The 26081-nt window shown below is 32.9% G+C and overlaps 1 protein-coding gene across 17 annotated transcripts in view; it reads right to left on the bottom strand.

Moving 5' to 3' along the window:
• Window positions 1–26081, bottom strand: part of LOC139525967 (interleukin-6 receptor subunit beta-like) — a 73481-nt gene that overhangs the window by 22875 nt on the left and 24525 nt on the right. For 6 of the 17 annotated variants that reach the window (XM_071321228.1, XM_071321196.1, XM_071321185.1 and 3 more), the window contains 5 exons: window positions 25715–25890; window positions 21744–21889; window positions 21471–21503; window positions 9976–10132; window positions 2722–2801 (listed from right to left, as the gene is read on the bottom strand). In XM_071321228.1, the coding sequence (XP_071177329.1) occupies window positions 2722–2801; window positions 9976–10132; window positions 21471–21503; window positions 21744–21889; window positions 25715–25890 (592 nt within the window). Of the gene's footprint in view, window positions 1–2721; window positions 2802–9975; window positions 10133–18371; window positions 18450–21470; window positions 21504–21743; window positions 21890–25714; window positions 25891–26081 lie in introns of all 17 variants that reach the window. The other 11 variants (XM_071321203.1, XM_071321213.1, XM_071321241.1 and 8 more) reach the window with 2 other exon arrangements.

Below are 26081 nucleotides of genomic sequence, written 5' to 3'. Positions count from 1 at the left end.
AATTACTATAAAGGGCAATAACTCCTTAAGGGGTCAACTGACAATTTTGGTCATAAAATTGAGAATGGAAATGGGGAATGTGTCAAAGAGACAACCACCCGCCCAAATAAAAAACAACAGCAGAGGGTCACCAACAGGTCTTCAATGTAGCGAGAAATTCCCGCACCCGGAGGCGTCCTTCAGCTGGCCCCTAAACAAATATATACTAGTCCAGTGATAATGAACGCCATACTAATTTCCAAATTGTACACAAGAAACTAAAATTAAAATAATACAAGACTAACAAAGGCCAGAGGCTCCTGACTTGGGACAGGCGCAAAAATGTTGACTTATTTGTAGATCTAACTTTGCTGAACATTATTGTTATTTACTGTTTATCTCTATCTATAATAATATTCAAGAAAATAACCAAAAGCTGCAAAAAAAATTTAAAATTACCAATTCAGGGGCAGCAACCCAACAACCCATTGTCCGATTCATCTGAAAATTTCAGGGCAGTTAAATCTTGACTTGATAAACAATTATACCATGTCAGATTTGCTCTAAATGCTTTGGTTTCAGAGTTATAAGCCAACATCTACATTTTACCCTTATGTTTTATTTTTAGCCATGGTGGCCATCTTGGTTAGTTGGCCGGGTCATTGGACACATTTTTAAACTAGATTCCCCAATGATGATTGTGGCCAAGTTTGATTAAATTTGGCCCAGTAGTTTCAGGAGAAGATTTTTGTAAAAGTAAACGACGACGACAGACACCAAGTGATGAGAAAGGCTCACTTGGTCCTTTGGGCCAGGTGAGCTAAAATCAAGATGGCATTTCATAAATTCATGTTTAACAGGATGATATAAAAAAAATCTAAGGAGAACACTTGTACCTATTGCTCCTATGGCTTAAAAATACTCTATGCATTCTTATTCATTTCATTTCTATAGGACACCAGATTAAAACAAATATAGGCATGAATGCTGACTGTTGTTTGTCTATCTTTTGAAGGTGTTTGTGGTTAGAGAATAGAAGTCTGTTGCACTGTCAAATTTGATAATTGTATTCTTTTTATATGTTTTAAAACAAAAAAGATACCATCAACAAAATTGTCACATTAAATATAACAATACTACTTATTCAAACTTAAGACTAGGGACCATAGCTTTGAGAGGTGAGACAAGGATGACAGAACTTTGGAATAAGGGGCTGAAAGCAGAAGTCAGAGGGTGCGAACCAGGCTAAGAGGGGAGGGAAATGTATATGTTTCATTACAATTTGGTTGAAGCAAACTCAAGTTATAGAACAAACGAAACGTATAAGTGATGCCACCAAAATTCAAACTTAGTCTGTATTTTGTGGTAATAAACATTGTGTATATAATTCATAATATTTGGTTGAGACAGACGGACAAGGGTAATTGGAATAAGCTTGAAAAGTTTCTTTTAGCTAATTTTGGCTGATAGAATAGTTAGGGATATAGGAGAGAGAATCATTGGAATGCCTCTGCTAAAAGGAATTTATATAATCTATTTTCTGTAAATTTGCTTCCCCGAATTTTTTGTTCTCCCCTCCGGGATTCGAACCCATGCTACTGAGATATCAAGACACCAAACCACCTGCACTGTAGCCGTCCCGCTAGACTATCATGTACTGTAGTACAACGCTAGATGAAAACTGACGTGGAAAGGTAACATCGGCCACTGAAAGCTTCATTTTGAAGCTCAGGTTGTCGTGTGGTCTAGCGGGACGGCTACAGTGCAGGGGATTTGGTGTCACGATATCTCAGTAGCATGGGTTCAAATCCTGGAGGGGAGAACAAAAAATTATACAGTAACCCAACAATGTCATGAATGTAAGGTCTGTAAATTTGCTTTTGCAAATTTTTTGTTCTTCCCTCGCTGGGGTTCGAACCCATGCTACTGAGATAATGTGACACCAAATCGCCTGCACTGTAGCCGTCCCGCTAGAAAGATAACACCCGGCCACCGAAAGCTTCATTTTGAAGCTCAGGTTGTCGTGTGGTCTAGCGGGACAGAAACAGTGCAGGCGATGTGGTGTCATGATTCTGGTGATCTGATGGATAAATCTGTTGTAGAGTTGTCACTGGCTCAGACGTACTTATAAATATAATAATTTTCTGTGACTGTATCTTACATTAATTTGGAGGATCCTTTACTATAGATAATTTAGCTGATCTGTAAGAATAACATCTTCATGCCTTATATATCATGTACTGTAGTATGACGCTGGATTAAAACTGACGTGGAAAGGTTACACACTGCCACCAAAAGGTTCATTTTGAAGCTCAGGTGGTCCTGTGGTCTAGCGGGACGGCTACAGTGCAGGCAATTTGGTGTCACGATATCTCAGTAGCATGGGTTCTTTCCTCGCGAGGAAAGAACAAAAATTTTGCGAAAGCAAATTTACAGATCTAACATTGTAGGGTTGATGTTTTGACGTGTTGTATATATACATCTTTTGTATTTTGCAAGTATTCAAGCTTATCAATAGCCAAAATGACCAAAAACAATTATTCCATACAAGTTTTTGTAATTATTGCCATTATTAGATCTTATCTTAGTGGTAATTTTTTTAGCTTTCTTCTTGATTATTATACTTTTCAAGGTATAAATGGCTAAGTCGGTGGAAAATAGGGATGAAAAGGATTATGTTAATTTTCTAAATACTTAGGTACACAAAATGTTTATAGAAATATACAAACAAGAAGTACATACCTCCCAATAGATTTTAATTTTCTCTGGATCTTTCAACTGTGAAAAGTAGCCTGGCCATAATGTTGGAACTGCACGAGGCACTGAAAAATAGGTTTTTCATTTGAACAAATGCATATACTGTGGATTCATTTATTTTCGTGGGTATCAATTTTCGTGGATAGAGAAAAAAAGACGTTTCGTGGTATACGTAAATTCGTGGATCGCTGATTACAACAACAAAAAAATAGATACGTAATTCGTGGATTTCTTTTTGATTTAGGAGATCATATAACATCCTTGGTTCGATCAATAATAAAACAAAACAAAAAAAAAGGAATTCATTGAAAAAGTTTTGAATTGTCAAAATCCTCGCTTAATTGGTCATTCTAGGTTAAAGTGTTCATTGATAACTTCGATTACAATAATGGGCAGAGACAACTAATTATTTGTTTGTTTTACAATTTATAAATTCTTGTCTGAATTCTATAAGGCATTCAAAACTTTATGATTGCAAGCTAATTTCTCTAATCATGATATAATAAACAGATATATAAGTATAAGGTGTGAAAATAAATGTTCCTGTCATAAACAATATTACCTACGTACTTAATCCTATTGATTTTTAATCACTGGTAAACCAAACTATGACACGGTAATTAACAACTTGCAGTTATTTTCCATGAACAGTTTTAATCAATTTTAAAAAGTAAATTATCACTGATATTCGATATATTTATTATAGATTTAATCAAAATACTTGTATCTTCTATCAATAAAAATCACGTGTTATGTTACAATGTTTATCGCTAGTCAACACTACACTAGAACTGCATAACATAACCGGAAATAAACATCCAACTCCATACACATTTCTCGGGATTATTCTTCGTTGAATTCTTAAATTCGTGGTTCGCTGTGACCCACGAAACCCACGAAAATTGGTATACCACGAATAAAAAATGAATCCACAGTACATGTACAATTAAAAACCAGATGCCTTTGAGCAATTCACTATGCTGTTGAATATTAATCCTCTCAAATAAAATGTTTGAAGAAATTTTCTTTTTATTTATGAAATCTGAAATGAGAAAAATTTAACCCCCCCCCCCCATTTTTTTTTCACATCCTTCTTTCCCTTTTTCCAAAACTGATCTCAATTCAAATTTCTAATGGAGTTTGCAACAATAACTACTCATTTAAATACATCATAAAATATTAAAATGTAAAATAAAGTGCTTGTTATCACTGAATGGTAAAGATTGTTTTAATTTATCAGTTGGTAGTAAAAGTGAATATACATTGTATATTGTATAAAACAATGATTTAAGTTGATTCAACTACTATTCTGGACTAAGAAAGATAACTCCAATTGAAAATTTCTTGCTATTGCACAATATTGTGCAATTAGATATTTCTTGCTATTGCGCAATACTGTGCAATTGAAAATATTTGTTATAGCACAATACTGTGCAATTGAAGATTTCTTGCTATTGCGCAATACTGTGCAATTGAAAATTGCTTGCTATTGCACAATACTGTGCAATTGAAGATTTCTTGCTCTTGCTGAATACTGTGCAATTGAAAATTTCTTGCTATTGCACAATACTTAATATAATAATTTTGGATCCTGATTTGAACCAACTTGAAAACTGGGCCCATAATCAAAAATATAAGTATATGTTTAGATTCAGCATATCAAAAAAGTCCAAGAATTCAATTTTTGTTAAAATCAAACTTAGTTTAATTTTGGACCCTTTGGACTTTAATGTAGACCAATTTGAAAACGGGACCAAAAATTAAGAATCTACATACACAGTTAGGTTTGGCATATCAAAGAACCCCAATTATTCAATTTTAGATGAAATCAAACAAAGTTTAATTTTGGACCCCGATTTGGACCAACTTGAAAACTGGGCCAATAATAAAAAATCCAAGTACATTTTTAGATTCAGCATATCAAAGAACCCCAAGGATTCAATTTTTGTTAAAATCAAACTAAGTTTAATTTTGGACCCTTTGGACCTTAATGTAGACCAATTTGAAAACGGGACCAAAAATTAAGAATCTACATGCACAGTTAGATTCAGCATATCAAAGAACCCCAATTATTCAATTTTTGATGATATCAAACAAAGTTCAATTTTGGACCCTTTGGGCCCCTTATTCCTAAACTGTTGGGACCAAAACTCCCAAAATCAAACCCAACCTTCCTTTTATGGTCATAAACCTTGTGTTTAAATTTCATAGATTTCTATTTACTTGTACTAAAGTTATGGTGCGAAAACCAAGAATAATGCTTATTCAGGCCCCTTTTTAGCCCCTAATTCCTAAACTGATGGGACCAAAACTCCCAAAATTAATCCCAACCTTCCTTTTGTGTTCATAAACCTTGTGTTTAAATTTCATTGATTTCTATTTACTTATACTAAAGTTATTGTACGAAAACCAAGAATAATGCTTATTTGGGCCCTTTTTTGGCCCCAAACTCCCAAAATCAATCCCAACCTTCCTTTTGTGGTCATAAACCTTGTGTCAAAATTTCATAGATTTCAATTTACTTAAACTAAAGTTATAGTGCGAAAACCAAGAAAATGCTTATTTGGGCCCTTTTTGGCCCTAATTCCTAAAATGTTGGGACCAAAACTCCCAAAATCAATCCCAACCTTCCTTATGTGGTCATAAACCTTGTGTTAAAATTTCATAGATTTATATTCACTTTTACTAAAGTTAGAGTGCGAAAACTAAAAGAAAAATTTTTTGCGGTCGTATAAAAACAGTAAACAAGTAAGAAGAATGTTGCCATCAATACAACTAATTCTTATGAATAATTATGAATATTATATAACTACATGTATTGGTTCATAGTTTAGCAACAGTAATTTTATGGCAAGCTATTTTTATAAATTTCTATAACAGGTTATCCTACTAGACATGTCCAAAGTACATGGATGCAACACATGCACAATCATTTTCTATGATCAGTGGACCGAGAAATAAGCATTAAAATAAGAAAAGATTATATATACTAAGTTTCAAGTTAATTAGACTTTAGATTCAGCAAAAACTACCTTGACCAAAACTTTTCCTGAAGCAAGACAGACGGACAAACAAACAAATGTGCAGATGAAAATCATAATGCCCCTAAATGGAGCATAAAAAAAACATGAGTAAATTTAAATTTGTTTCAAAATGTATCTGCTTCATGTAACAACAGTACTTCTGACATTACCTGCCGACTTTCACAATTAAGGTGAAAACTGCATAATTTTCAAACCTAAGCATGAACATGATTAAAGCTCTTAAAGAGGAAAAAATTATTTTTCATTACAAATTTTATTTATTACCATAAGTAAATGTTACTTTATCACATGGTACAACCAGATGCTCCGCAGGGCGTAGCTTTATACGACCGCAGAGGTTGAACCCTGAACGGTTGGGGCAAGTATGGACACAACATTCAAGCTGGATTCAGCTCTAAATTTGGATTGTGATTAAATAGTTGACATAGCATAGGTTTCTGACACAGAATGAATGTGTTCTAATGAACTTAAAATTTTTGTTTTCTCTTAGAGCAATTCACTATGCTGTTGAATATTAATCCTCTCAAAAAAATGTTTGAAGAAATTTTCTTTTTTATTTATGAAATTTCAAATGAGAAAAATTGAACCCAATTTTTTTAATCACATCCCCCTTTCCCTTATTCCAAAACTAATCTCAATTAAAATTTCTAATGGAGTTTGCAACAATAACTACTCATTTAAATACATCATAAAATATTAAGATGTAAAAAAACTGCTTGTTATCACTGAATGGTAAAGATTATTTTAATTTATCAGTTGGTAGTAAAAAGTGAATATACATTGTATATTGTATATAACAAAGATTTAAGTTGATTCTGGACAAAGAAAGATAACTTCAATTAAAAAAAAATCTTGCTATTGCACAATATTTTGCAATTAGATATTTCTTGCTTACTATTCTGGACAAAGAAAGATAACTCTAATTAAAAAAAAATTTGCTACTTCACAATATTGTGCAATTAGATATTTCTTGCCATTGCGCAATACTGTGCAATTGAAAAGACTTGCTATTGCACAATACTTAATATAATAATTTTAGATCCTGATTTGGACCAACTTGAAAACTGGGCTCATAATAAAAAATCTAAGTACATTTTTGGATTCAGCATATCAAAGAACCCCAAGATTTCTATTTTTGTTAAAATCAGACTAAGTTTAATTTTGGACCCTTTGGACTTTAGTGTAGACCAATTTGAAAACAGGACCAAAAATGAAGAATATACATACACAGTTAGATTTGGTATATCAAAGAACCCCATTTATTCAATTTTTGATGAAATCAAACAAAGTTTAATTTTGGACCCCGATTTGGACCAACTTGAAAACTGGGCCAATAATCAAGACTCTCAGTACATTTTTAGATTCAGCATATCAAAGAACCTTACTGATTCATTTTTTGTCAAAATCAAACTAAGTTTAATTTTGGACCCTTTGGACCTTAATGTAGACCAATTTGAAAACGGGACCAAAAGTTAAGAATCTACATACACAGTCATGACAGTTAGATTTGGCATATCAAAGAACCCCAATTATTCAATTTTGATGAAATCAAACAAAGTTTAATTTTGGACCCTTTGGGCCCCTTATTCTGTTGGGACCAAAACTCCCAAAATCAATACCAACCTTCCTTTTATGGTCATAAACCTTGTGTTTAAATTTCATAGATTTCTATTTACTTATACTAACGTTATGGTGCGAAAACCAAGAAAAATGCTTATTTGGGTCCCATTTTGGCCCCTAATTCCTAAACTGTTGGGACCTAAACTCCCAAAATCAATACCAACCTTCCTTTTGTAGTCATTAACATTGTGTTTAAATTTCATTGATTTCTATTTACTTAAACTAAAGTTATTGTGCGAAAACCAAGAATAATGCTTATTTGGGCCCTTTTTTGGCCCCTAATTCCTAAACTGTTGAAACCAAAACTCCCAAAATCAATCCCAACCGTTCTTTTGTGGTCATAAACCTTTTGTCAAAATTTCATAGATTTCTATTAACTTAAACTAAAGTTATAGTGCGAAAACCAAGAAAATGCTTATTTGGGCCCTTTTTGGCCCCTAATTCCTAAAATGTTGGGACCAAAACTCCCAAAATCAATACCAACCTTCCTTTTGTGGTCATTAACCTTGTGTTAAAATTTCATAGATTTCCATTCACTTTTACTAAATTTAGAGTGCGAAAACTAAAAGTATTCGGACGCCGGACGACGACGACGACGACGACGACGACGCCGACGCCAACGTGATAGCAATATACGACGAAAAATTTTTCAAATTTTGCGGTCGTATAAAAATCATTCAAAACAAGAATGTGTCCAAAGTACATGGATGCCCCACTTGCACTATCCTTTTCCATGTTCCATGGACCGTGAAATTGGGTAATAATCTAATTTGGTATTAAAATTAGAAAGATTATACTATAGGGAACATATGTACTAAGTTTCAAGTTGATTGGACTTCAATTTTATCAAAAACTACCTTGACCAAAAACTTTAACCTGAAACTCCCACTTTCATTTTTTGTTTAGTGGACCGTGAAATTGGGGTCAAAAGTCTAATTTGGCTTCAAAATTTAAAAGATTATATTATAAGCAACAAGTTTACTAAGTTTCAAGTTGATTGGACTTCAGCTTCACCAAAAACTACCTTGACCAAAAACTTTAACCTGAAACTCCCATTCATTTTCTATGTTCAGTGGACCGTGAAATTGGGTCAAAAGTCTAATTTGGCTTTAAAATTAGAAAGATCATATCATAAGCAACAAGTCTACTAAGTTTCAAGTTGATTGGACTTCATCTTCATCAAAAACTACCTTGACTAAAAACTTTAACCTGAACGGACGGACGCACAGACGAACGGAGCCACAGACCAGAAAACAAAATGCCCCTCTACTATCGTAGGTTGGGCATAAAAATCAATTCCTAATGGCCACAGATGAATTTTAAAATGTAGATATCATTGAAAAAGCTCCAAATTATCTCCCTTTGGTGCAAAAATGCCATTTGAAATATCTTTTTTAACTAATCTGTGACCTACAATTTTTAATTATTATTTTCAAATGAGATGTACTTAAACTTAACTATTGTAAAATTTGAGCGATTTCTGTAATTAAGTTCTTCTTTTATTTCGATATTACCTCTATTTCTCCTATTAGTTCAACAGAAAAAAGGTACTTTTACAAAAATGTATGCTTCTTTTGAAGGCAGATAGATTGTGAGCGTTAATGAACAGTGACCCCATTTTTTTATTTTATTTTTCTATTCAGTAGAAGATACTGTTCTTTTATAGAAAAATATAGCGAAATCCTATATTAAATAAAACAAGAGTGCACACGCTGAAATGTCTCGCCTTCTTTACTAATCATTGATTTTATGTTGATAGTCCTAAATATAAAGCTTTATTACAACTGTCTCATAAACTAAACATAAACATGAACTAAGATAACTAAACATTGAACCATGAAAATGAGGTCAAGTGTCAGATGAACCATGCCAGGCAGACATTTTAACAATTCTTCCATACAACAAATATAGTAGACCTATTGCATAAAGTATGAGAAAAATAGACCACAACACAAAAACTTAACTATAACCACTGAACCATGAAAATGAGGTCAAGGTCAGATGACACCTGCCAGTTGGACATATACACCTTACAGTCCTTCCATACACAGAATATACTAGACCTATTGCTTATAGTATCTGAGATATGGACTTGACCACCAAAACTTAACCTTGTTCACTGATCCATGAAATGAGGTCGAGGTCAAGTGAAAACTGTCTGACGGACATGAGAACGTTGCAAGGTATGCACATACCAAATATAGTTATCCTATTACTTATAATCAGAGAGAATTTAACATTACAAAAAATCTGAACTTTTTTCTCAAGTGGTCACTGAACCATGAAAATGAGGTCAAGGACATTGGACATGTGACTGACGGAAACTTCGTAACATGAGGCATCTATATACAAAGTATGAAGCATCCAGGTCTTCAACCTTCTAAAATATAAAGCTTTTAAGAAGTTAGCTAACACCGTCGCCGTAGCTGCCGCCGGATCACTATTCCTATGTCAAGCTTTCTGCAACAAAGTTGCAGGCTCGACAAAAATCTATTTTGACCCGCGAGCCCCTTTAACACGGTTTTGTCAAAAGCTACACGAAAAAATTGTTGATCTATTCTGATAACAGTCTTACCATCTTCTGCAGTTCTTATAGAGGTTGTAACATTGTCACTCCAGAAACCAGTTTCTGTCCTATTCTCATAAATTGGTATCACTACAACTGTTATATTGTATAATGCATATGGCAGTAGCTTAGTTAAAGTCAATTCTCTAGTTTTAGGAGCTGTTATCTGAAAAAACATATTTCAATATTAATTGTTACATCTTTTTTTTAGATCTAAATCTAATATATATATAAATTCATTCTATTTTTAGGCAAACAATACAAATTTTAGCTTGAGTATACATTTTTTTATTTTCCTTCACCTTTATATAAATATTAATCATTGTATAGAAATACCCATATCCCATTTTTTACACAGTTCATTAATATTAATAAATTTGTATTTTGTAAAATCCTTTAAAATTAACCTGCAATCATTTCATCTGAAAGTCAGTTTCTTTTATGAATCATTCAATATTTCATTACATTTACTTTTAATAATTAATACTTTAAAAACATGGAAACCATTCATGTGTTAAAGAATAATACAAGTTTTAAGATGTATAATTAAAATCCGTAGCTGACAAAATCATTGATGAATACATTTAAGAACCATATCTTCATGTTATTTTACAACAATCAATTTTGCTGAATTTATTCAATTAATTAAAAGATAAAATCTATGCATTGTCAAGGAAAAAGTTTTAAAGAAACCATTGAAATTCATGGGTAACTTCTAAACACCATTTTTGAATTTTCAAAATATTGTTGATAGCAGAGATATTTTATAGAATTTTTTTTTAACTCTCCTCTCTAAGATTTGTATAGTGACACTATACAAATCCTTGCTCTCCAATGTTGTTTGCAAACACTAGAAAAAGGGGTTTAAAATTTGTTTTGACAATGTGAAATTGTCAAAACACAATAAAACTAACTTGCAAAAGAATACAAAAGGAAAATTGATGTTACATCATAATTAAAGCTTTATGATGTTATTAAATAGCTATAGTCTCCTTAGAAAGCTTTTTTAATTCTTCTTCAAAAAGTTAAAATGTACCAAGCCTTCATTGATGGTAAACACTGGTCTCAACTTTTGTTTTATATATTAAAATAGCATGCAGGCTTTAAAAAATTTACTACGAAACTACTGAATAACCAGTTTGTGTCCATAGTACATTCATACCCCACTTGCACTATCATTTTCTTTGTTCAGTGGACCATGAAATCTAGGTCAAAACTCTAATTTGGCATTAAAATTAGAAAGATCATATCATAGAGAACAAGCTTCAGGTTTTAAATAAAATAATTAACTGTCTACAGTGGATAGTTATCGTATCATACTCAATACAGTGGTAGAATCTATATGCATACATTTGCACCCTTCAAAAGCAATAAATAACTAGAGGCTCTAAAGAGCCTGTGTCGCTCACCTTGGTCTATGTGCATATTAAACAAAGGACACAGATGGATTCATGACAAAATTGTGTTTTAGTGATGGTGATGTGTTTGTAAATCTTACTTTACCGAACATTCTTGATGCTAACAATTATCTCTATCTATAATGAACTTGGTCCAGTAGTTTCAGTGGAAATTATTTTGTAAAAATTTACAAAATTTATGAAAATTGTTAAAAATTGATTATAAAGGGCAATAACTCCTTAAGAGGTCAATTGACCAATTTGGTCATGTTGACTTATTTGTAGGTCTTACTTTGCTTTCCATTATTGCTGTTTACAGTTTATCTCTATCTATAATAATGCTGTTTACAGTTTATCTCTATCTATAATAATATTCAAGATAATAACCAAAAGCTGAAATTTTTTCTTTAAATTACCAATTTAGGGGCAGCAACCCAATAACGGGTTGCCTGAATGGTCTGAAAATTTAAGGGTAGATAGATCTTGACCTAATGAACAATTTTGTTTCTAAAAGATTTGCTCGAAATGCTTTGGGTTTAGATATGTGAGCCAAAAACTGCATTTTACCCTATGTACTATTATTAGCCATGTCAGCCATGTTGGTTCAAGGGAGGGGTCATCAGACACAATTTATGATTGTTTACAACTTTGGTTAAATTCATCTTAGTAGTTTCAAAGGAGAAGATTTTTGTAAAAAATTTACGAAAAATTGTTAAAAATTGACTATAAAAGGGCAATAACTCCTTAAGGGGTCAACTGACCATTTGGGTCATGTTGACTTATTTGTAGGTCTTACTTTGCTTTCCATTATTGCTGTTTACAGTTTATCTCTATCTATAATAATGCTGTTTACAGTTTATCTCTATCTATAATAATATTCAAGATAATAACCAAAAGCTGAAATTTTTTCTTTAAATTACCAATTTAGGGGCAGCAACCCAATAACGGATTGCCTGAATGGTCTGAAAATTTAAGGGTAGATAGATCTTGACCTAATGAACAATTTTGTTTCTGAAAGATTTGCTCGAAATGCTTTGGGTTTAGATATGTGAGCCAAAAACTGCATTTTACCCTATGTACTATTATTAGCCATGTCAGCCATGTTGGTTAAGGCACAATTTATGATTGTTTACAACTTTGGTTAAATTCATCTTAGTAGTTTCAAAGAAGAAGATTTTTGTTAAAAATTGACTATAAAAGGGCAATAACTCCTTAAGGGGTCAACTGACCATTTGGGTCATGTTGACTTATTTGTAGAACTTACTTTGCTTTCCATTATTGCTGGTTACAGTTTATCTCTATCTATAATAATGCTGTTTACAGTTTACCTCTACCAATAATAATATTCAAGATAATAACTAAATACGGCAAAATTTCCTTAAAATGACTAATTCAGGGGCAGCAACCTAACAACGGCTTGTCCGATTCATCTGAAAATTTCAGGACAGATAGATCCTGACCTGATAAACAGTTCACCCCCCCCCCCCCCCCCCCCCATGTCAGATTTGCTCTAAATGCTTGGTTTCAGAGATGTAAGCCAAAATCAACATTTTACCCCTATGTTCTGTTTATACCATGGCGGCCATCTTGGTTGGTTGGCTGGGTCACTGGACACATTTTTTAAACTAGATACCCTATTGATGATTGTGGCCAAGTTTGATTAGATTTGGCCAAGTAGTTTCAGAGGAGAAGATTTTTGTGAAAGTTTAAGGAAGCTGGATGCCGGATGCCAAGTGATGAGAAAAGCTCACCTGGCCCTTTGGGCCTGGTGAGCTAAAAAGGAATACTATTCATCTGCATAATTGAAATAAAAAGACTAACAGACTGCTGATTTTCATGCAACAAATCTTTAAAACAGGGTTGACAAATTTTGGTAGAAAGAACTCACAATTTTCTTATTTTATCAGAGCCTACACTGGACAGTTAAGTAATGACTAATTGGATTGACAGGTCACTAATAACATGTAAAGTTTATTTCTAAGAATCATTTAAGTGTTTCCTGTACAAAATTAAAGCTTAGTTTTAAATCAATATAAGCACACACTTTACACAGGCAAAATTTGCTGACATTAAATTAGATTTATATCATGTAAATTCAAATTTCACACAACTTTAAGTATTTCTCAAATTTATTTTAATCTTGCATCAAAATTTAATGCTGTCTAATCTTTATATAAACTAACATAAAATTGCCTGTATAAAAATTCAATTTATATCATGTAAACAAACAACCACAATTGCATTAAATCACAATTATTCCCGACACCTCCATGCATTCAGAAAGCCAACATACACTCTATTAAAACTTTTTTTTAAATATTTAAACTTTGTATAAATCAATCAATCAGCAATTAATGGTTTTAGACTGGATATTGCAAACAAAGTAACACACTAATTTTGGTCAATGTTGTTATTTTTTTTAACTAAACTGTTCAAATTCCTAACAATGAATCAGTGCAAACATAAAAAAAATTTCATTGCATCAAATTAACTTAAAATAATTTTATTCTGAAAATCTATACTTAGTCAATTTTAAACTTATGTTATGAAGTCAAACTTATTTTAGAAGGCATGTTGAGGCAACCAACAATATATAAATATATGGTTTAGGGGTTGGGATATCAGTTATAAAGATATTTTTAAAACAATTAAAAATATTTAGGGAGAGATTCATGCTACTGGAAACAAACGCTATGTTACACTTGAACGATCTTATCATTCCAATTCAGTATATCTATATCTATGGTTTAGGATTGGGGATCTTAACCTTGCAATAACAAAAATTATGTTGTACTGTTTTAACCTGCTAACAACACACATGAATCAGGACTAACTATTGGTAATTATATGAAGTACCTTGGTATGTCAATCAGGATTGGATATTGGTAAACCGTTCCATTCAAGGTTGGACATGGTATAGGTATCTAATATATAATAAGGTGTGATTAAGGATCAGTGAATCTGGATTTGGTATTTAAATGGTAGGTGATTCAGGAATAGGCATGGTTAAGGTTCAGTGATTCATGACTAAGCATGGTTAAGGATCAGTGATTCAGGACTAAGCATGGTTAAGGATCAGTGAATCAGGATTTTATATTTAGATGGTAGGTGATTCAGGACTAGGTATGGCTAAGGATCAGTGATTCAGGACTAAGCATGGTTAAAGATTAGTGAATCAGAATTTTGGGATGTTAATGGTAGGTGATTCAGGACAAGGTTTGGATAAGGATAAGTGAATCAGGATTTGGAATGTAAATAGTACTAAGGTGATTCAGGACTAGGTATGTTTAATGATCAGTGATTCAGGACTAGGTATGGTTATTGATCAGTGATTCAGGACTAAGCATAGTAAAGGATCAGTGAATAATGATTTTACATGTTTATGGTAGGGGATTCAGGACTAGGCATAATTTATACTCAATGATTCAGGACTAAGCATAGTTAAGGATCAGTGAATCATGATTTGACATATTAATGGTAGAGGATTCAGGACTAGGCATGATTATTGATCAGTGATTCAGGAATAAGCATGGTTAGGGATCAGTAAATCATGATTTGACATGTCAATGGTAGGTTATTCAGGGCTAAACATGATTAATGATCAGTGATTTAGGACTTATCAAGGCTAAGGATCAGTGAATCATAATATAGCATGTTAATGGCAGGTGATTAAGGACCAGGCATGATTAATGATCAGTGATTAAGGACTTAACAAGGCTAAGGATCAGTGAATCATGATTTAGCATGTTAATGGCAGGTGATTCAGGACTAGGCATGATTAATGATCAGTGACTTAGGACTTATCAAGGCTAAGGATCAGTGAATCATAATTTAGCATGTTAATGGTAGATGATTCAGGACTTGGTATGGTTACTGATCAGTAATTCAGGACTAAGCATAGTTAAGGATCAGTGAATCATGATTTGACATATTAAGGCTAGGTGAAGCAGGACTAGGCATGATTAGTGATCAATGATTCAGGACTAAGCATAGTTAAGGATCAGTGAATCATGATTTGACATATTAATGGTAGGCGAAACAGGACTAGGCATGATTTATGATCAATGATTCAGGACTAAGCATAGTAAAGGATTAATGAATCATGATTTGACATGTTTATGGTAGGCGATTCAGGACTAGGCATGATTTAAACTCAATGATTCAGGACTAAGCATGATTAGGGATCAGTAAATCATGATTTGACATGTAAATGGTAGGTGATCCAGCACTGGATATGGTTAATGATCAGTGATTAAGGACTAAGCATAGTGAAGGATCAGTGAATCATGATTGAAATGTTAATGGTAGGTGATTCAGGACTAGACATGATTAATGATCAGTGATTAAGGACTTAGCGAGGCTAAGGATCAGTAAAATTATGATTTGGCATGTTTATTGTTGGTGATTAAGGACTAGGTATGGTTAAGGTTCAGTGTTCAAGTACTTAGCAAGGCTAAGGATCAGTGAATCATGATTTAGCATGTTAATGATAGTTGATTCAGGACTAAGCAAGATTAATGATCAGTGATATAGGACTTATCAAGGCTTAGGATCAGTGAATCATGATTTAGCATGTTAATGGTAGGTGATTTAGGACTAGGCATGATTAATGATCAGTGATTTAGGACTTATCAAGGCTAAAGATCAGTGAATCATGATTTAGCAAGTTAATGGTAGATGATTTAGGACTAGGCATGATTAATGATCAGTGATTCAGGACTTACCAAGGCTAAGGATCAGTGAATCATGATTAAGCATGTTAATGGTATGTTATTTAGAACTAGGCATGATTAATGATAAGTGATTAAGGACTTACCAAGGCTAAGGATCAGTAAATCATGATTTAGCATATTAATGGTAGGTGGATCAGGACTAGACATGATTAATGATCAGTGATTTAGGATTTGACATGTTAATGGTTGGTGATTCAGGACTAGGCATGATTAATGATCAGTGATTTAGGATTTGGCATGTTAATGGTTGGTGATTCAGGACTAGGCATGATTAATGATCAGTGATTTAGGATCTGGCATGTTAATGGAAAGTGAATCATGACTACGCATGGTTAATGATCAATCAATGTGAATTTGGTATGTTAATGGTAGATGATCCATGACTATGTTTGGTTAAGCCTTACGGATTAGTGCATCATGATTTGACATAGTTTAGAATATAATCATTTATTTAGGATATGTTTATCAGGATATGAAATTATTTAGAGCAGGTTGGTCATGAAATAATGTTTTACCATATCTATATAAGTGATCACTGATCCAGGACTAGGTATGGTTACTGATCAGTAATTCAGGACTAAGCATAGTTAAGGATCAGTGAATCATGATTTGACATATTAAGGCTAGGTGAAGCAGGACTAGGCATGATTATGATCAATGATTCAGGACTAAGCATAGTTAAGGATCAGTGAATCATGATTTGACATATTAATGGTAGGCGAAACAGGACTAGGCATGATTTATGATCAATGATTCAGGACTAAGCATAGTAAAGGATTAATGAATCATGATTTGACATGTTTATGGTAGGCGATTCAGGACTAGGCATGATTTAAACTCAATGATTCAGGACTAAGCATGATTAGGGATCAGTAAATCATGATTTGACATGTAAATGGTAGGTGATCCAGCACTGGATATGGTTAATGATCAGTGATTAAGGACTAAGCATAGTGAAGGATCAGTGAATCATGATTGAAATGTTAATGGTAGGTGATTCAGGACTAGACATGATTAATGATCAGTGATTAAGGACTTAGCGAGGCTAAGGATCAGTAAAATTATGATTTGGCATGTTTATTGTTGGTGATTAAGGACTAGGTATGGTTAAGGTTCAGTGTTCAAGTACTTAGCAAGGCTAAGGATCAGTGAATCATGATTTAGCATGTTAATGATAGTTGATTCAGGACTAAGCAAGATTAATGATCAGTGATATAGGACTTATCAAGGCTTAGGATCAGTGAATCATGATTTAGCATGTTAATGGTAGGTGATTTAGGACTAGGCATGATTAATGATCAGTGATTTAGGACTTATCAAGGCTAAAGATCAGTGAATCATGATTTAGCAAGTTAATGGTAGATGATTTAGGACTAGGCATGATTAATGATCAGTGATTCAGGACTTACCAAGGCTAAGGATCAGTGAATCATGATTAAGCATGTTAATGGTATGTTATTTAGAACTAGGCATGATTAATGATAAGTGATTAAGGACTTACCAAGGCTAAGGATCAGTAAATCATGATTTAGCATATTAATGGTAGGTGGATCAGGACTAGACATGATTAATGATCAGTGATTTAGGATTTGACATGTTAATGGTTGGTGATTCAGGACTAGGCATTATTAATGATCAGTGATTTAGGATTTGGCATGTTAATGGTTGGTGATTCAGGACTAGGCATGATTAATGATCAGTGATTTAGGATCTGGCATGTTAATGGAAAGTGAATCATGACTACGCATGGTTAATGATCAATCAATGTGAATTTGGTATGTTAATGGTAGATGATCCATGACTATGTATGGTTAAGCCTTACGGATTAGTGCATCATGATTTGACATAGTTTAGAATATAATCATTTATTTAGGATATGTTTATCAGGATATGAAATTATTTAGAGCAGGTTGGTCATGAAATAATGTTTTACCATATCTATATAAGTGATCACTGATCCATATTTGCACATGTTATGAAATAAATGTTCCTTCATAATATTAGTTCCAAATGTAAGAAATATTCTATAGTATTACTTCCGTTGAAAGACATATTACTATAACTGTTCCTGACAAATCAAAGACTAGGGTATGGATAATTGGTTCAACAAGAACAGATATATCAAAGAACTACAGTAAATGTAATGTTCCAAAAGAGCTTCTTTTTAGAGGAACAAATGCATGTTGCCATTGATATAACACAATATTTGTTTATGAACAATGGTGTTAGAGATATTTGAACAGTTTAAGGCAAAATTAAACAGCTTCGTTCTTACGTTACAACCATATAATGTTTTCTTAAAATTTTCTATTATACTGAGGATTCTGTCTTTTGGTATCTCTAGATCTGTCTCCTAATATAATAATTACAAAAATCAATAACCAGCTTACTGCTTGTAATGACACAATATAGCAAAGCTAAGATTTGAAATACATATTTTACACAATTTTATGCATAATATTAAATGATATCACATACAGGCAAAGCTAGTTTACTATATTTCTGCTGAATAAAATTATAATAAAATATTAACCACAATTAACATTGAAAGATTTCAAAGACTATACCTAGGACTTGTTTCAAAATTCATCAACATAAAAACTCAAATTCCATTTTAATTCATGGCAGGATCCAATCAAATTATAAATAAAACTAGGACTAGAGAGGCTCTTAAGAGCCTGTGTCGCTCACCTTGGTCTATGTGCATATTAAACAAAGGACACAGATGGATTCATGACAAAATTGTGTTTTGATGATGTTGATGCAAAGTCCTTGCTACTTACAATTATCTCTATCCATAATGAACTTCGCCCATTAGTAACAGAGGAAATTATTTTGTCAAAATTTACAAAAATTTACCAAATTAATGAATATATTAAAAATTGACTATAAAGGGCAATAACTCCTTAAGGGGTCAACAAACCTTTTTGGTCATGAGACTTATTTGTAGATCTTACTTTGCTGAACATTATTGCTGTTTACAATTTATCTCTATCTATAATAGTATTCAAGATAATATCCAAAAATGCCAAAATTTCTTTAAAAATTACCAATTGGGGGGCAGCAACCCACCAACCAGTTGTCTGATTCATCTGAAAATTTCGGGGCTGATAGATATTAACTTGATTAACAATTTAACTCCTTGTCAGATTTGCTCTAAATGCTTTCGTTTCAGAGTTATAAGCCAAAATCTACATTTTACCCCTATGTTCTATTTTTAGCCATGGTGGCCATCTTGGTTGGTCAGCTGGGTCACCGCACACATTTTTAAACAAGATACCCCAATGATAAATGTGGCCAAGTTTGGTAAAATTTGGCCTTGTAGTTTCAGAAGAGAAGATTTTTGTAAAAGATTACAAAAATTTATGAAAAATTGGTAAAAAATGACTATAAAGGGCAATAACTCCTTAAGGGGTCAACTGACCATTTTTGTGATGTTGACATATTTGTAGATCTTACTTTGCTGAACATTGTGTTGTTTACAGTTTATCTCTATCTATAATAGTATTCAAGATAAAAACCAAAAACGACAAAATTTCTTTAAAATTACCAATTCAGGGGCAGCAACCCAACAACCGGTTGTCAGATCTTCACTTGATAAACAGTTTTACCTCATGTCGATTTGCTCTAAATGCTTTGGTTTCAGAGTAATTAGCCAAAATCTACATTTTACCCCTATGTTCTAATCTTAGCCATGGCGGCCATCTTGGTTGGTTTGCAGGGTCACCGAACACATTTTTAAACTAGATACCCCAATGATGATTGTGGCCAAGTTGGTTAAATTTGGCCCATTAGTTTCAGAGAAGAAAATATTTGTAAAAGTTCAGGACGCCGGATGCTGGACGTCAAGTGATAAAAAATGTGAGCTACTAAATAAGCTCAAAATACAGTCCTGATCCATCATTTGTATAGGTATGGAAAAGACCATGCATGATTTGTTACATGGGTTTTAAAGACCAAAAAGAATAAGTTCAAAAAATGAAAAACAATAATAAAAACTTTGCAAAACTTTATGTATTTACAGTGTTATTGTGAGGTAAATATAGGAAAATTTAGTCAATGAAACATAAATAGATATAAACTGTTATCACAGAGATATGTCTCGCTTTTTGTAATTTTTGATAATGCAAATGTTAAAATAAAAAATAGCAACACTTTAACATGTAAGCTCAGCAAATATTCAAAGTCAATGAACTATGACTAAAGGTACATGGCTTAACAATCTCCATGGAAATGAGATGTGCCAATGCTAATACAACTGCATACCAAATACCATTGACTTATCATAAGTAGTTCTCTTTAAACAAATCGAAACACAAACTAATACATGTAAACTAAGCAAAATTTCGAAGTCAATAAACCTTAACTGAGGGGGAGGGTAAAAAAAATTCCATGGTAATGAAATGTGCCAATGTTAATACAACTGCATACCAAGTATCATTGACCTACCGCTACTGGTTCCCCATAAACTGACCTTATCACAAACTAATACATGAAAACTAAGCAAAAGATTCAAAGTCAATAGACCATGACTGCGGAGGCAGGGCCAAATAATCTGCATGGAAATGAGGTTTGCAAATGCTTATACAACTGCATACCAAATATCATTAACCCACGACTAATGGTTCCCAATAAACTGACCTAATCACAAACTAATACATTAAAACTAAGCAAAAATTTCAAAGTCAATAGACCATAAATGAGGGTTTGGGCACAATAATCTCCATGGAAATGAGATATGATGATGCTTTTACAACTGCATACCAATTATCATTACTTTACCACTAGTGGTTCCCTATAAACTGACCTAATCACAAACTAATACATGAAAACTAAGCAAAAGTTTCAAAGTCAATAGAACATAACTGAGGGGGCGGGGTCAAATAATCTCCATAGTAATGAGATGTGCCAATACTTATACAACTGCATACCATCTTTGACTTACCACTAGTAGTTCATCAAAAACTCAACCTAATCACAATTAATACATTGTTGACGCCGCTGTCGCCGACGCCGGAAACAGCATACCTATGTCTCACTTTTTGACGCCGTCAAGAGAGACAATAAAACTGTAAAAAAAATTGCACATGATACCTGCATTCAAAAATGACAGCCTTATTTGGTGTAGACCATCCCAAAAAGCTTAATTTCATTCAAGAAATAAATAAATACCACAGACAAATATACAGTTCATACATAAATATAAACAAGCTACATAACAAAGGAATCACAAATTGGTACTGAAAATCCCTGATCCAAAATAACATAATATAGGGTGTATGGTAACAAAAATAAAGCAACTCAGAAAAACAACCAGCAACATAACATAGGAATTACAGTGCGACCCTAATAAACAATATATCATGCTGCCTACCGATCTCGGATATATTTGAACATATTCCTTTTGCTAAAAATATACAAACAAACAAACTTACTGATTTTTTTGTAATATATAAAATTTGAAATATGTTTTCTTAGCCACACTTTATATATGTATTTCATTTCATTGAATAGGTTAGATGAACAATTTATATGAAACAATTATGAATAACGTGAATACACATCGGAACATGAAATGACTGTACGACAAAATACGTAAACTGAAACATACTAATACAGAACTATATATCAAGGCAAGATTCCTTACCATCCAGCTCCCCTTTGGATCATATTCAGAGCTGTATTGAATTCGGAACTTTTTGGACATCTGTGAGTTAGAATGGTACCATTCAAGTTTGATTGCAGTTGAATTTTTCTCAATATATTTCAAGTTTTCAATTGGAGCTGGTTTAACTGTAAAGAAAACAATCATTTTAGTACCAGTAGTCCCATAAACAATTACAGATGTTATTTTTAACTATGAAAAGGGGGTACAATACACTACAGGGAGATAACTCTGTAATAAATTGCTTTGCCCAGCAAAGCTGGATTTGACCGCAGAGGTTCAACTCTGAACAGTTGGGGCAAAAATGGACACAATATTTTGCACTTGATACAGGTCTGAATTTGGATTGTATTTCAATATTTGACACATAATAGGTTACTGACACAGAACAACTGTAGCCAAAGTACTAAGAATTGGTTACATGATTGAAATTTATATTCAATTTTTTGCTATTGTGCAATACACCATGCTGTTGCGAATTGACCCCCCCCCCCCCCCTCCCAATGTTTTTTTTTTTGCATCTCACCCAACCCTTTGTTAGAGCAAATTAATTAAATTAATTAATTCATATCCATCCCTTTCTGGTATGGAACCTTCTGGTATAATTTTAGAGAGATCCATACACCATTCCATAAAATACTGTCTGGAAACTAGAAAAATGCTTATTTGGGCCCCATTTTGGCCCCTAATTCCTAAACTGTAAGGACCACAACCACTAAAAACAATCCCAATCTTCCTTTTGTTGTTATAAACCTTGTGTTAAATTTCATAGATTTCTATTCACTTATACTAAAGGTATTGTCCGGAAACCAAGTGTCAGGGATGACGCTGACTACCACGACATCAAAATCACTGCAAAAATTTTGCAGTCGTATCAAAATCAGCAGAAAGGTTGAATTACATTCTATTGTTCACGAAAGATTAGGCTTCTCAATGATCAAAATTGGTGTTAATCAAAACTTACTGTTAGTCCAACGAAAATTTTCGAATAAAGTGTGTGCATGGTTCAAGTTTTTTCAAAATTTTGATATTTTTTGTCATATGGTCCATTTAGTGCACATTTTGTCAAAATTTTATGAAAATTAAACAAGCCAAATTAATTTAAGTGAAAATGTTTGGTACAACCTTAATTATTTTTGGAACATAGTCTTTAATAAAAATGAATTTGAAATCTTTTTTCTTTTGGGCAATAGTTTTTTCGTTTTAATGCTATCTGTAATTTAGTAAATATTTATATACTTTGTTTGTCGTACCATTGACATTAATGTTAAAAGTGACTTACAGACCCAAAGGGTCGGGTGTTCTAATTATCGTTTTATATTTTACTGTATTATATAATAATTTAAAAAAAAACACATGCCACTATAATAAATAATAAACTTACTTACTTTTATAAAAAAAAAAGAAGATGTGGTATGATTGCCAATGAGACAACTCTCCACAAGAGACCAAATGACACAGAAATTATCACTATAGGTCACTAAACAGCCTTCAACAATTAGGGAAGCCCATACCGCATACTTAGGTATAGCTATAGAAGGCCCCGAAATGACAAATGTAAAACAATTCAAACGAGTAACCCAATGGCCCAATTTATGTACAACAATAAATATAAATGATAAAGAGCATGCCAAACATCTTTTATTTCTTTTGTAATTTATTTTAAAATAAAATATTCTGCAGGGCACAGCTTGATACAAACCCTGAGACAGTTAGTTGGGAAAGTATGGACACAATATTCAAGTTTAAAGAACTTAAAAATTTAAAATTAGACATTTTTCTTTTCTGGTCCAATATCCAAAATCTTAAGACATGGCTAGATGCAGAATATCAAAGAACTTAAAAAATTTTGATGAAACAAAGTTTAAAATCTGAAAAAAATTAACTACATAATAGATTTAACAAAAAAATTGTAGTTTAAAACAGCTAGATGCAGAATATCAAAGAACTTAAAAAATTTTGATGAAACAAAGTTTAAAATCTGAAAAAAATTAACTACATAATAGATTTAACAAAAAAATTGTAGTTTAAAACACAATTTATAAAAGTCTTATAAAATCCTTGTTGTTTATATCATAGTTCTTAATGCCTGCGTCACACTGTCCCGATTTTTATATACGATGGACACCCGAATGCGAAAATTGTAAGTTCGTACGAAGTTGGTCCCGATCTCGTTAAAATACCCAAAAGTGACTGAAGCAAGTACGATGAGTAACGAAGTCTATACGAGGGTGCCGAAAGTATATACGATAGCAAAAGATGGACATACGAAGGTTAACCGAAGACGATATTTAAGCTTCCTATCTCAGCTGAAGCCTACAAGATGGATTACGAAGGCTACACAATGGATTACAATGATGGCGCGATGGCCATACGATGTCTAAAAGACGTCGTGTACAGCTTACGATGCATTTAAATTATATGCCGAAGTCATCATGCGTTTTAAATTGTTTGATCAATATTGAATATATATTATATTGTACATTTAATTTTTGATTTAATCATAAGACGGAAGACCGTGGGTATTTCCAGTTACTGAATAATTTAGTTGATTTCTAAAAAAATAGTTTATGTATCAAATATGCGTATACAATTTACCATTTTCTGCATGTGTCATATACAAATATAGTGTCCACATTTGTCCCCAATATGTTACATAAGAGGGGATGCCACGCTCGGCATTGCCTTGTTTGAACTGTAAAATGTGTGCACTAGTCTGAATAATCACCCATAATTATGCCCATGTTTACTGATCTATCTTAAAGGTAAGGTAATGGGTTCGCTGATCCCTTTTATTCGAAAAGAGCTCTATCCAGGAGAATATCATAATGATATAGATGGTTATTTGATATGAAAAATTGACAAAAAATAATATTTTATTTGTAAAAGTAAATCCTGACCCTGTAATACCTGCTCTTCTTGTTCCATTTGAATTAATAGAAACAACGCTGACGCCTTTCTTGTTCTCATAGAATCATATGATATGAGGTCCATGTTTTGTGAACGTCTTTCTTAACTGTCGTATTAGACTGACCAGTGCATATCACGCATGGCACTTTAAATGTATTTAATTGCGAAAATTAACTTACATTTAGCTGGATTTATTGCCGTCGTAGTTCCATCTTGTCACCTTCCTACTTTTATTCGATGGCATCACGACGGGATTACAAGGTCTTCACGAAGTCGTGTTGCCATCGTAAGACCTTTGGTTAGCTTCGTGATTCATTCGTGTAGACATCGTAATGTCAAAACTGCCCGATAGAAACGATGGAAACAGGAATGCAATACGATGTTCAAAGATGCATTCCCGGTGACATTGCGATGGTGAGGATGGTGATACGAACTCAATACAAACCCTAAACATCGGACACACCTTTCGGGGATTTTTTAACATGTTAAAAAATTTAGAACCCTTCCCGAAGTTGTCCCCGAAGGCTAGAAAAAGTGGCCGATGGTTCTACAATGGTTAAAGATGGCACTACGAATAGCCAGATCTGGATACGATAAGTCCCAATTTTGAAAATTTCCATAATCGTGTTGCCATCGGCGTAAAAATCGGGACAGTGTGACGCGGGCATAAAAGAAAACAGGTGCAAATGTTAAATGAGTATAAAAATCTAGAGAAAATCAATTCCAGACAAATTTTTAATCAATTATATCTCAAATACAAGGACATAGGCCTGTCATTTTTTCTACCTGCTTATAAATCAATTTTTAAAACATCTCTGATTATGTCCAACAATATATAATGTTTAATTTTCTCATTTTCAAATACATGTTAACAAACGGGGATGGATAATAAATCTTTTTTCAAGTCTGCATGTTTATTCCAAGGTCTTAAACCTGTTTTTGCCAGTGACTGGAATATCATTTCGAAATATTAATATTTAGTGTATTTTTTTGTGTGTGAATGTTACTGTAATTAAATATATTGGTTTTAAGTTTTTACCTACCAAAATCTCTGGGGTTAAATTTAAATATGCTGATGTTAGAAACTTTCCGTGCCTCATTTGTAATATTAATATCCATTTGCACATTGAGGAGCGTAAATTTGTTGTTTAGAATGCTAATTTTTAAACAAGTGCCATCTCTTTTTATGTACTGCTCCTCTAGTTCTTCTGTCATTCCTCTGAAATAAAAATCATAAAGAATTGAACTAACCGTATATCATTCAAAAGTTTAAATATAAAATTATTGCTGAGATATATGAATATTTTAACTGTTAATGCAAATTGAAACTCTAAGGACTCAAATAATGAGAATATTAACTGATCACTATTTCATCGCTCTTTCAAAATCCAGATCTATAAATCCATCTGA

This window comes from Mytilus edulis, chromosome 1, assembly GCF_963676685.1.
Source record: "Mytilus edulis chromosome 1, xbMytEdul2.2, whole genome shotgun sequence".
NCBI lineage: Eukaryota > Metazoa > Mollusca > Bivalvia > Mytilida > Mytilidae > Mytilus > Mytilus edulis.
This window is presented reverse-complemented; position numbering and strand designations above follow the sequence as displayed.